The sequence below is a fragment of the Sorex araneus genome, chromosome 3, assembly GCF_027595985.1.
Source record: "Sorex araneus isolate mSorAra2 chromosome 3, mSorAra2.pri, whole genome shotgun sequence".
NCBI lineage: Eukaryota > Metazoa > Chordata > Mammalia > Eulipotyphla > Soricidae > Sorex > Sorex araneus.
The window spans coordinates 137,420,028-137,432,365 of NC_073304.1; the positions used below are offsets into that span (position 1 = coordinate 137,420,028).

At 46.0% G+C, this 12,338-nt stretch overlaps 1 protein-coding gene across 2 annotated transcripts in view; it reads right to left on the reverse strand.

The window, feature by feature from the left end:
- KIF16B (kinesin family member 16B) overlaps positions 1-11,425 on the reverse strand; it is a 324,792-nt gene extending 313,367 nt beyond the window's left edge. For both annotated transcript variants that reach the window (XM_004610913.3, XM_055133099.1), the window contains exon 1: positions 10,938-11,425. In XM_004610913.3, the coding sequence (XP_004610970.2) occupies positions 10,938-10,984 (47 nt within the window). In that variant the 5' untranslated portion in view covers positions 10,985-11,425. The remainder of the gene's footprint in view (positions 1-10,937) is intronic.
- Between the last annotated feature and the right edge of the window lie 913 nt (positions 11,426-12,338).

Here is a 12,338-nt window from a genome sequence, read left to right on the forward strand (position 1 = left end):
TACGGGGAATACCAAACAGCCAAAGATACCAGAACCTGAGAACTGGTTTATGGAACTGCATTTACCAAGGGTAGGGGAAGTATGAAGAGGTAGGAACGCTGAGACAATGGTGGAGGGAAGTGGACATTCTGGTACAGGGTGTGATGATAGAACACTATGTATGAAACCCTACCATTAATATTATTGTAAATCATGATGCTTCAAATTTAAATACATACATACATTTAATTGTGATATTTAATTATATATCTATATTAACTTATATATATTATCATGATGCTTCAGATTTAAATATACATATTTGTCAACTAAGGTATTTGTCTTCCATGTAACATCTAAATTTAAATTTGAAGCATTGTGATTATATGATATATAATATATATAATATATAGATATATAATATATCATGGGGGAAATATTATTTTTATATATGTTAAAAAAGAAAAGGTAAACAGACCAAATCTTAGTAGAAAACAGCTGACTTCACAAATCCCACTAAAAGAATCTCAATTCTCAAAGTATGTTCCATATAGCGCTCAACTTGCCCACATTCCTCAGGGTGCATGCTGAAAAGCTTCCCTCCTACGCCAGGTTATGCCATATCCTAACACCACCAATCCAACCCCGCTCCCCTTCTTTCTTTCCTGTGGTCTTCCTTGGAGAAAACGTTCACTTTTAACACATCCACTTTCTCCTTCAAGAGGCTCACCCCAAACACTCATGCACTAGGATGATAACTGGCCTCGTTCCTACTACCTGGATCTTCCCAGCACCCAGGCCTACACCGTCTCACTACCATGACCCTCCATTCTGGCCAACTCAACCCTAGCACGCTGAGCTTGGAAAAGGTCATTCTTCTAATTCCTGAGTCCCAAACAGTGAAGTATCTGTGACTCTTCACCACTCTATGCCCTGCTGAATAGTCTTCAAGATGTCTTCTGCAATGAGCCAGAGCGACAGTACACCAAGCAAGGTATCTGCCTTCCACGTGACCAGAACTCCACCCCTAGCACCAGATACAGTTCCCTGAGCCAGTCAGGAGTGACCCCTGAGTGCAGAGCCAGGAACAAGTATGGCCCCAAAACAAAAAGAATTAAATAAATATAGAGTCCAACCCCTTTGGGCATGCACCACAAATAAAGGAGCACAGCCCGTGTGAGAGAACAAGCAGGCTGGTATGTGAGCCCTAATCAGTGCAATAAAAATCAAGGAAGGAAAAGAAACACCAAAGATTTTAAAACTTCATTTAATTTCAAAGGACTCAGTTCAAGAGCATCAAAGTATATGAGGAATTTTCTCTGGCTTGTGGAGATAAGAGAGCATGAGAGACTTGTGATTTGTCTCTTAAGCACTCTTTGCTGCACAGCACACATGTTTTGCCAGCACATATTATTACCACAGCCAAAATGCAGGCAAAATCTCTTCAGGTACAATCTCTACAAGTTTTATCCCTGATTTTGCCCTTTCCTATTACAACTCCAATCTGGCCCCAAGTCAGATCATCATGGGTCAGACTGGTTGGGCCACACCTGGCAGCGCATAGGGGCTACTCCAAACTCTGTGCTTAGGGTTGCTCTGACAGATGCTGGATATATCCAGGGTGGGCAACGTGAAAGGCCCCTTTGCTAAGTGTCTGGCCCTGGTCATACTTAATGATCTTCCTGAAAAGGCCTCCCCTTAGAAAAGACAGACAGAGGCATTCTGGTGAGGAACGCGGCCCGGAAAATGCTCCAGACCCGAACTGGGGCCAGCAACACCGGGGGGCCGGAAGGAGGAGGTGCCGCCAGCACACCTTCTCCAGATGGAGCCCTGGTGACACTGAGCAGCAACTAACACGGCTCCAGGATTCGGGACTGGGACACATCCGAGCCGCGCGGCTGATAACGCAGCCGCGCAACCTTTTCTTAAACCTGAAAACATACAATCTTTTAATGGAAAACTAATTATCAAATGCTTCCTTATTAGGGTTATCTTGTTTGGGGGTATAACTCCCACAACAATAGTGAGTTTTGTGTTGAAATATGGAACATAATCAAGGTGAAGAGAAAATGAAGTGAAATTCATCAGTTATACAGTTGGGGTGGGGGTAGGGGGTATACCGGGGATTTGGGTGGTGGAATATGGGTACTGGTGAAGGGATGGTGTTTGAATATGGTATAACTGAGACATAAACGTGAGAACTCTGTAACTTTCCACATGGTGATAAAATTTAAAAAAAAATTTTAAAAATTAAAAAAAAAAAGAAAAGACAGACATCTTTGGTCTCAGGATCCTGCATCACAGAGCAAGGCAGGGAAGTCAATGATCATTAGTACATAAAGACTCTTGGCACAGTATGCAGTGAATTATAAATAAGTGTTCATTGTTCCTGAGGATAATAATATTATTTCCCTACACTGCTATCAGATCAAACTTCTGAAAACACTAATTGGCAAATGGCATCCTATTTTAGAACCACCATAACAGCCAATATCTATCTTGGGAAAATCTCCACTTTATTGACAGTGGAAAAACTAAAACTCGAGCAGTAAAATGCCAGGACACAAACTGAGCAAGTCGCAGATCCAAACCCAATTCAGTCCTATGGCCCAACAGAACTTCCCGGAACACACTTGACAGCTGCACTGCTCAATATAAGGCTACTGAATCTGTGAGATGTGACCGTGCAACGAATAATTCTATTTTGGGGGTTGAAGGCCACATCCTACAGTGTTCAGGGGCTACTCCTGACTGTGCTTAGAGGTAAGTCCTGACAACGTTCAAGAGGCCATATCTAGTGCTGTGGACAGAACCGGGGTCAGTCTTGTGGAAGGTCAGTGTTTCACCTCATGTACTGCCACTACGGCCCGGATTTACTCTATTTTTTATTTAATACTAGTTATGTTGTTGTTACCGTTTTTGGCATATCAAATACGTCACAGGTAGCTTGCCAGGCATTACTGGTGCCCGCGCGAGCAAATCGATGAACAATGGGACGACAGTGCTACAGTGCTACAGTCCCCCATTTTGTTGTTACTGTTGCTGTGATGATTGGGGATAACACACACACACACACACACACACACACACACACACTTAATTGTAGAGCTTGTCCGGGTCACACTCTTTTACTTGTGCTCCCCTATGTGCTCACTGAGGGTCACATTCTAAGCTGTGGTGCCCACATGGCTGGCAGGAGTTGGCGCCCTGGTGACTGCACGCTCTGCTATGGAACTGAGACTGCGCCCGGCTCACGTGGGCAGCAGAGGGGATCAAAACTGCAGCCGCATGCTTGCCAGGTAATCACTTTTGCCACTGAGCTATACCCCAGCCCTTCAATATTAAGTAATCACACGTGGTCAGTGGCCACCATACTGACCAGCACTGAACTCAAGAATAAAAGCCCAGGGGTCTGGAGCTATAGCACAGCAGGTAGGGCGTTTGCCTTGCACACAGCAGACCCAGGTTCGATTCCCAGCATCCCGTATGGTCCCCCAAGCACCGCCAGGAGTAATTCCTGAGTGCAGAGCCAGGAGTAACTCCTGTGCACTGCCAGGTATGACCCAAAAAGCAAAAAAAAATTAAAAATAAAACAAAAGCCCAGTATGTAATCACAAAAGGAAATAAAACCATTCCTCACCCTGCCTACTGTCTCTCAACTTAGTTGAAATCCTTGAAAAGGGGTCTCGTTCCTACCAGCCAGCCAGAGAGGCCCTCCCCTCCTCTCCTCTGAGTCTTCCATGCAGTAGAGGGTACAGAAGTAAGAAGAGAGTTTCAGACCAGCAATCGGGCAGGACAGAGCTGAGTGGCCCAAGGTAGGCTGGCTCAGTCAGAATGGGCCCTGCCCAAAGCCGAAGAGTCTTGGGAAAGCCCATTATTCTCTACTCTCTGAAAGGGCACTGGTTATATCCCTTTGGGCTCAATTCAAATTTGCCCCTCTTATCTAAGACCAGCACTGGAGTCAACCCGGAGCTCCACTTCCACGGCACAGCACACAGATTCTGAAACAGCCGGCCAGCTTGTGTCGCGCCGACTCCAGCACTGGACCAGCTTCCCATGGAGCCACGGGCTTCAGTCAGCAGTGAGGCAACCAGCCCAAAGGGTTCTAATAATACCTGCAATCTGCTCAGTCTGCACTCCTATTTGAGAGGGTCTTCACTGTTCTCTGCGAAATGGAGATAAGTCCTCAGTTGGCTAATGGAAGGAGAAAAATGCCCCAGGACAAGAGCTGAGGAAGGGGCCTGGTACAGGGCAGTGTCTCAGAAACGTCCCAGCACCCGTACCAGGAATGTCTGTCGTCATCATAATCACGGACCAAGAGACTGAAAACAGCCCCCAAAAATGAGGAACAACAAGCTCCTAGACAAGGTCACTAGTCCTCATCATACTCTCCCCCTGCCTGATAGGCTGATAGGTTGGACCAGTACTGCCTTTATCCTCACTTGGCTGGGGTATGCAGATAAGATGAGGTGCTCAGAGCACAGTCCAGGAAGTAAGATGCGGTTTGTTCTGGAGCCCATCAGTCTGCAGACACACCTGCTCTTTGTTAAAACCTTCTTGTGACCAAATATACAAGTCAGTCGCTTTGAGAATGGAAGCCTGCCATCTTGCTAGTGCCAGCTTGCTGCCAAGAAAACCCTTTTATGACCCGTTACGGTGTCTCTCATCCGATTAGTCCTGGAGCAGCAGTGGCACCTTCACAGTTCCAAGATGAACTCCAAACTTTTTCCCACATGCTATCTTACTCTTAAAACAAGTATATCCAATACAGCTTAAAGATACCAATACCAGCTAAAACACTGTGGGCATTACCCCCCTTTTTCTCCTCTCTCCTTTTGATAAACATGGCACTACACGGCAGCTAAGAGACCACTCAGGAAGAGAGGTTCACCTGTCAGAAAATGGAAGGGATGGGGTGCACCTGCCTTTCCGATGAGAAAGCACACAGAAACACTGCTCCCCGGCTCTGGACAGCGACGGCTAGACATCTGAGGTTAAAACGTTTCTAAATTCCTGTTTCTTAAAAAGTTCCAGTCTGGAAAATATAAAACTGAAAGTAATTAACAACCAAGCCTTACAGATTCCTCACTGTTTGTCAGGCACCAGAGCAGGCTTTCTGCATATACATTTTCTGCTTTGACCCAGACAGCGTTTTTCACACAGCCAACTGCAATTCACGAAAGGATCTTAAAATCTCATGAATTTAGAAATGGCATTTCTTTTTATAAGACAAAAAAGGATAAAATAAGACAGACCAGAAAACACAAGCATGATGGCATATAAGTAAAGATATACATCTCATTATTATTATTATTATTATTATTATTATTATTATTATTATTATTTATTACCTTGCCTTTCATGTGGCCAACCCAGGTTCTATTCCTCCATCCCTCTCGGAGAGCTCGGCAAGCTACTGAGAGTATCCTGATCGCACAGCAGAGCCTGGCAAGCTTCCCGTGGCATATTCGATATGTCAAAAACAGTAACAAGTCTCACAATGGGGACGTTACTGGTGCCCACTTGAGCAAATCAATGAGCAACAGAATGACGGTGACAGTGACGGTGATTATTATTTTGTTCCTTGGACCACACCTGGGAGTGGCCAGGGGCTATTTCTGTCTCAGAGCTCAGAGATCCATGAGGTGCTGGGGATCAAATCCAGGGCTTTTACACACAAATCCTGTGCTCTAGCGCTTGGCACTATTTCCTCAACACCACCACCCACTGCAGCCACCAGCCACTTTCTATACATGTATAAAGTTTCCATATAAAATGTGTTTCTTATTGCATCGCAGGAAAAACAAATAAATTACCCAGGCAAAAAAAAACTATCTTACAACCTACAATATACACACAATTATTATCACCATTTTACAAATGCCAAAACTCAAAATCAAAACAATAAATTCTCTTGCTCAAGTTGACCCATCTTGCAAATGGAAGCCAAAACAGAAACCAAGCAACAGATCCAGGTACCCTCAAACACTGACCCTGTGACCACTGACAGAGTCAGTAGCAACGGAAAAGGAAGCATCACCACGGAGCTTCACCCAGAAAGACAGCACTGGGGTGACGGCACTTGCACTGCACACAGTCCGTCTGGGTTTGATCCCCACCAGCACTACATGTGAACCCCTGAACAATGCCAGGAGTGACCACTGAGCACAGAGCCACAAGTTCGCAACAAGCACAGCCAGGTATGGCCCAAGCCCCCTCCCTTACATACACACCAAAAAAGTGAAGTCATCTCAAAAGGACAAATATTGTTATTATTATTGTTATTGTTATTATTATCCAGCTATCTCTTCAGAGGAAAAATTCCATATCTTATAAAACTGTGAAAACTAAAACCAGCAATAAAAAACTAGTCATGAGAACAATGAAAAAGATCACCAAAAGGTATGTTAAATTAGACAATTGTGTTAAATTTTTCCCCATAAAAATTATGAACGAATGAACTTCTGCTAAGAGTTTACTGATTTTTAAAAGCCTAACAGTTTTTTAATTTAGAACTCATTTTAACAGCCTAAGAAGCTGACTTTGAGAAACGTAACTGTATTTAACTATGTTAACAATAAAATACTCTGACAGTCTCCACCCACCAAGACTATTGCAAAGAGTGTTAGATTTTATATTTCTGGGCCACAGAAAACTCTCAATAAAAGTAGCTGCTATTATGTCCTACAACACAATGGATCTTTCAAGTTTGAAACTGCTAGTTTTGCCACATAACCCAAAGCCACAAGATAGTAAAAGCAAACAAATCACATCTTGGCCTGAGCCAAGCAGTTGAGTGTTTTCGTGCAAAGGTGACTGGCTGGTTAATCCTCAGGCTCTGCTTAGAAATTCAGAATCTCACCACCTCTGCCCCAGGTTTTAAGAGCTGACATACCCATCTTGACTCTGCAATCACTTCAGGCCTTTCCTTCTTATTGATTGCTGCTTATTTACCTAAAGCTCTTCTACTCTAAAAATCGACATTTAAAAAATTGTAACTGCACTCTACTCTACCTTCATAGCAGCATTATTTATAATAACTGAGGAATGGAAATAACCTAAGTATCCTTGGCTGACACACATAGAAAAATAAGTAAATTATACACGCACATTAAATAATTTAAGACAAATCCATACTAAGAAATGTGTTATTAGGTAATATTGTTATCTGATGGTTATTTATACACACACGTTATATACAGATAGAATGATTGATCACAAAGGGACCTCCAGCATATACACAGTCCTTTACTAACCAAAAATTACCATATATAATGAAATATTATTCAATCACAAGAAAAAAAATTCCTCCCATCTTTTTTTGGGGAGGGAAGTTTGGGGCCACACCCAACAGTGCTCAGGGTTTACTCCTGGTTCTGTGCTCAAAGATCACCTCCTGGAAGGCTCAGGGGACCATATGCAGTGCCAGGGATAGAACCCCGCATGGCCTAATGCCCTAATGCAAGGCCTAATGCAAGGAAAAATGCCCTACCTGCTATATACATAGCTTTGGTCCCCCAAAATTCTTCCATTTTTGACATGCTGGCAATTGAGGACATTAAGGATACTGTGCTGCATAAAACAAATGGAGAGTAGGCACTGGTGGAGGGATGGGTACTTGAGTATTTATGACTGAAACACAAGCACGAAAAGCTGTAAGTCTGTAACTGTACCTCACGGTGATTACTAATAAAAAAATTAATTAAAAAAGAAAGTCAGGCAGAGAAAGATAAGTAGTATTATGATAATAGCTATATACAAAATCTGAAGAACAAATGAAATTCCTAGAAAAAGAGATTAGATTGTAGTTACCAGAGATTGGGAATAGGGAGAGATGGAACAAGAGGAAAATGGTCAAAAGGTATGAGTGCACAGTTATTATAAGTACTGGGAATGCAGCGTACAACATGACTATTATTAGTAATTGCTGTAAGGATATTTAAAAGCCATTAACAGTGTTAGTTCTAGGAATTTTCATCACAAGAAAAAAAAGTTGTTTTTTTTTTTTCTTTTTGGGTCACACCCAGCAACGCTCAGGGGTTACTCCTGGCTCTGCACTCAGGAATTACTGCTGGCGGTGCTCAGGGGACCATATGGGATGCTAGGAATCAAACCAGGTCTGCCACATGCAAGACAAACGTCCTACCCACTGTGCTATTGCTCCAGTCCCTCCAAAAAATGTTTTCTACTTAAATCTATATAAAATGATGAATCCCATTTAGCAACATTTTGTGAAAATTATTTCACAAGCAGCTTAAGACTGTGTACTGTGACTTCACTTACTATTTTTATTGTTTTTGCATGGCTTCCCTTTTGACTTAGGCGAAATAATTTTGGGGCAGAGAAGGCATTTGTATTTCTCTTTTTATGTTTCTCACCATCTACTAAACACCAACCAAAAAAACTGTTCCCATGGTTTTGAAGACAAACAAATCAACTGGTGACTTAAACTCACTCTGCATTGAACAATGTGCTTCACCTGCCATTCCTGTGTCCCGCGTCTGAAAGGAACATGAGATGGCAACAGCGTCCACCCTCTCTAAGCCTCTGCACTTCACAGCACTCACCCTTTCTGACTCTACCTGTTAAGCTGGAAGAAAGGACTCTTGGTTTAAAACAGAGATGGGAAGTGAGAAAAGGGGTCCCACACACCTGCCACTTGACAAGGTTTGTCAGAAGCCTCCCTGCCTAGGAATATGCTGTCCACACGTGCACCAACGACAATCCAGCACTGCAAATCCGCAGTGAATTTTAATTCCGACAGCCCTTTCCAATTTCCTACCAGAGCTAATAAAAGCTGATCTTCCCGCTGCCTTCTTAGACTTGTCTATGCTTTGCCACAGTTTATCCCAGATGGCAATTCTGCCTTTACCAAATGAACTCAATTTGACAAACGAATGACTTTTTTGTTAATTCATTTCAAAGTTGATATCTTTTTTTTTTGAGGGGGGGGGGTAGCAGTTGACAGGGGAGGTCACTGGTATGATCAGGGCTTACTTCCACACTCGGGAATCATTCCTTGCTCTGCCAGGGATCAAACCCAGGTCAGCCACATGAAGTCAAGCACCCTCCCCAATGTCTTATCTCTCTGGCCCTAAAATGTGATGTGTTCTTCAACTTTTTCCTCTTCTTACCCATCCTATGAACTGCCAAATCCTATGAATTCTACCAGGAAGCTGCCTGAGGATACATATCCACCTGCCCATTTCTACCTCAGCTGCTTCTTTACTTCTTGCCCCAATCCTGATGTAACCATCATTCTCTGCTCAGGGCACAAATACACCGATCTCAGTCCTCAAGGGCACATAGCATTTTGAGGAGAGGATACAGCCAAGTAGGAAAGCACATGCCTGGCGTGTGGAAGGCCCTGAGTTTGATCCCTCACACTGCACGGCCTCCAAACACTGCTGTTAGGCCCCGATGGCTGACCCCCAGCACACCTGAGCTCTGCCAGGAGTGATCCCTGAGCACAACACCAGGAGTAAGCCTTGAGGTGGTCCTGGTAGCTCCTGGCTCTGGGTCATCAGGAATGAACACCAAACTGTCAGGCCAGCACTACTGAGGGCAGCCCTTTCCCCATGAAACAAAAACAGAAATAAAAAATTCCTATGGCTTCTGAACATGCTTCCTGCCATCTTTCTCCAGGCCTAGACATTCCTGCCAGAGAGCCCAGGATTTTAGAAACTTCTTGTCAATTTATGGTAGTCCATATCTCACTGGTATTTATCCCAGTAATCTGGAAATAACTTGAAAATCACTAAACTCCTGGCTCCCAGCAGTTACAAACCAGAATACTAATTCCCTCCTTGACAGCAGAGAAGCAGATTCAAATGAGTCAAAAAACATGGAGAGTCTTTTAATTTTATGATCTTTTGATACCAAGGTGAGCTGTCAAGAGCAACTAACTGCTCACACGTTGACAGAATCAAAGTGAAAAGGCTTAGAGCCTTAAAGTGAGGTAAATTCAAAGTCCACCACTTGATTGAGAAGTCAGTTTTAAAAGAGAATTGTATCTATCATCTTGAAAGACACTGATTTAGATCTATTTCATTCTTAAAAGTGAAATTATTTGTGCAAGACCACAGAGATAGTACAAGGCCTATGGTACTTGGCTTTGCATTCGGAGAAACCCCTGATAGGAGTTTGAGCCCTGCCAGGAGTGATCCCTGAGCACAGAGCCAGGAGTAAGCCTTGAGCACCTCCAGGTGTGTGGCCCAAAACAAAAACAAAACTATAATGCCTTTTATTAAAGTAACCCTTCCAAAAGCAGCTCGATGCTGATTATGAAGAGATCACTGAAAAGGAAGCCTAAATTATTTTTTGAGTAAGTGAGTCTGAGAAGTGTTACTCTGAAAAACTGTATAATAAGACTAAATTCTAAATGTGTTTACAACTCTCTTAACATCGGCAAATTTTAAACACCTGTACTTAAGTGTCATTGATATTTTCCTTCCACCGGTTTTTAAAAGTTTTACCACTTTAACCTAAAGTTAGGAACTGCACGGTTACTGATTGAAAGTTAGTGCTCGCTCTCGGAGAATCCAAGGTTTCTTTCATTAAAGAGATCAAAAAGTAACTTTAATAGCCGCGGAACTTCTGCCTTGGCATTACTGAGCAGGTCGCCTGACAGCTCCCGGTGCTCCCGAGTCCCCCACTCACTCCCCTCACCCAAGTGGTCCCTGGATCTATCTTAAAGGGAAACAAGCCAAGTGGATGGGCTCGGGGAAAGTTTGTGGGTGTCTTCACCGGACCCCTGAGGTTCCCTTCGGGGCGGCGAGAAAGGGGCAGCAAAGCGCCTAGTGCTGCAGGCCGCCGGGTCCCCAGAGGCCACCGCCGGGGCACCAGGGTGCCGGGAACCTGCCTGTCACCCTCAGTCGGGGCGCGGGTCCGAGAGCAGCAGCGGAGCATCCGACTGTGCGTCGGGGGGAGGGGAGGGGGGCCCCGGCGGCCCCACTCACCTGCGATTCAGGGGCCGGACCCTCACGGCCACCTTGACCGATGCCATGGCTCATTCCGGCCGCTCGGCGCAGGCTCCCACCGACCCGGCGGCCCCCGCCCACTCCCGGGCCCCCGCCCCTCGCTCCGGGCCGGACCTGGCGTCCCGCGGCGGCCCCACCTGCCGGGCCTCTGAGCATGCCCAGAGCGGCCCGGCCCGCGTGATCGGGGCGGGGGCGGGGCCGGCGGGCCCTGGAGGTGCGACCCGGGCTCTGCGACCCTGCCGAGGGGACCCGGCCAGGGGATCGCCGCGGTGGGGGGCGCGAGCAGGAGCCCCGTGGACCCCCGAGGCCAGATGGGCAGGGCAGTTCTCGGAGCCGGACCGCGGAGGGCCGAGCGCCCCGGTGTTGCAGCGCCGGGAACCCAGCCCCCAGGACCTTCCCCGGGAGCCGTGTCCACTTCAGTTCCCCCTCGGCTGCTCCCGGGGGGTCTGACGTGCGTGAGGTCCGGGCGGGCCCCTCAGCGCAAGGCTAACGAGAAACGGAAATGGAGACGATGTTTCCGAGCAGGAGAGAATGTGGCTGCGTGGGCTGGAATCAGATCTGGATCCGCCTTTTGTGCACTTGGCTCTGAATAGTTTCGTTCTGATCCCGGGGCCGTAGGGCAGAGCAGGCTTAGGGTCTGCCCTACGGCCCCGGGGAAGGCCCCACCACGCCTCTGAAGACCGCCCCTCCCATGTAAAATACATTCCGCTGAGCATGCACTTGGCTGTGAGTCCCAGCACTCAAAGCCAGGAGCCCACCGGGAAGCCACATGGCAACTGCAAATGGCATTGACCAAGACACCAGAACCTTTCAGAGCCCCTAGGGCGCCCCTGGGGGCCAACAGCGTGGCCTTCCCTCCTTTCTGCCACTGATAGCACTTGGGCTACTAAAACTGACAAGTGAGAATCAGCAGCCCCCCAAAATCTATTCCCTGCCTGGGGGAATCGCCTCTGGGAAAACTATGTTCCTTCTGTCCTAACGGGGCCACAAAGAGAGGCTCTATCTTCACTCCTGCCACCCCTCCAGGGTGCCTGCCTGTCTCCTGGGCACTAGCTCACTGGCCCTTGTTCCAGAGGGTTAGGGACAGGTCTGGGGCAGCCTCGCTGGAGAACAAGGCCCGAGAGCGGGGCGTGGCCTCCCGAACTGAGCCTACACCCAACAGCTATTTTAAGGCTCCTCCAGTCGGCATTGCTCCATGCCTTGAAAATTTTGCCTTAATCGCAAATCAGAAACAATGTAATGGATCCGGTTAATGCGTTTGAGATAGTGTCTGCAAACAGATGACGCCCTTGAACCAAAAAAATAATAATAATAAAATCATTTCACCACCTTCCCTAGAGCCCCACGTTGGCTAACATAGAATCAATCCCCCTTTGAGTC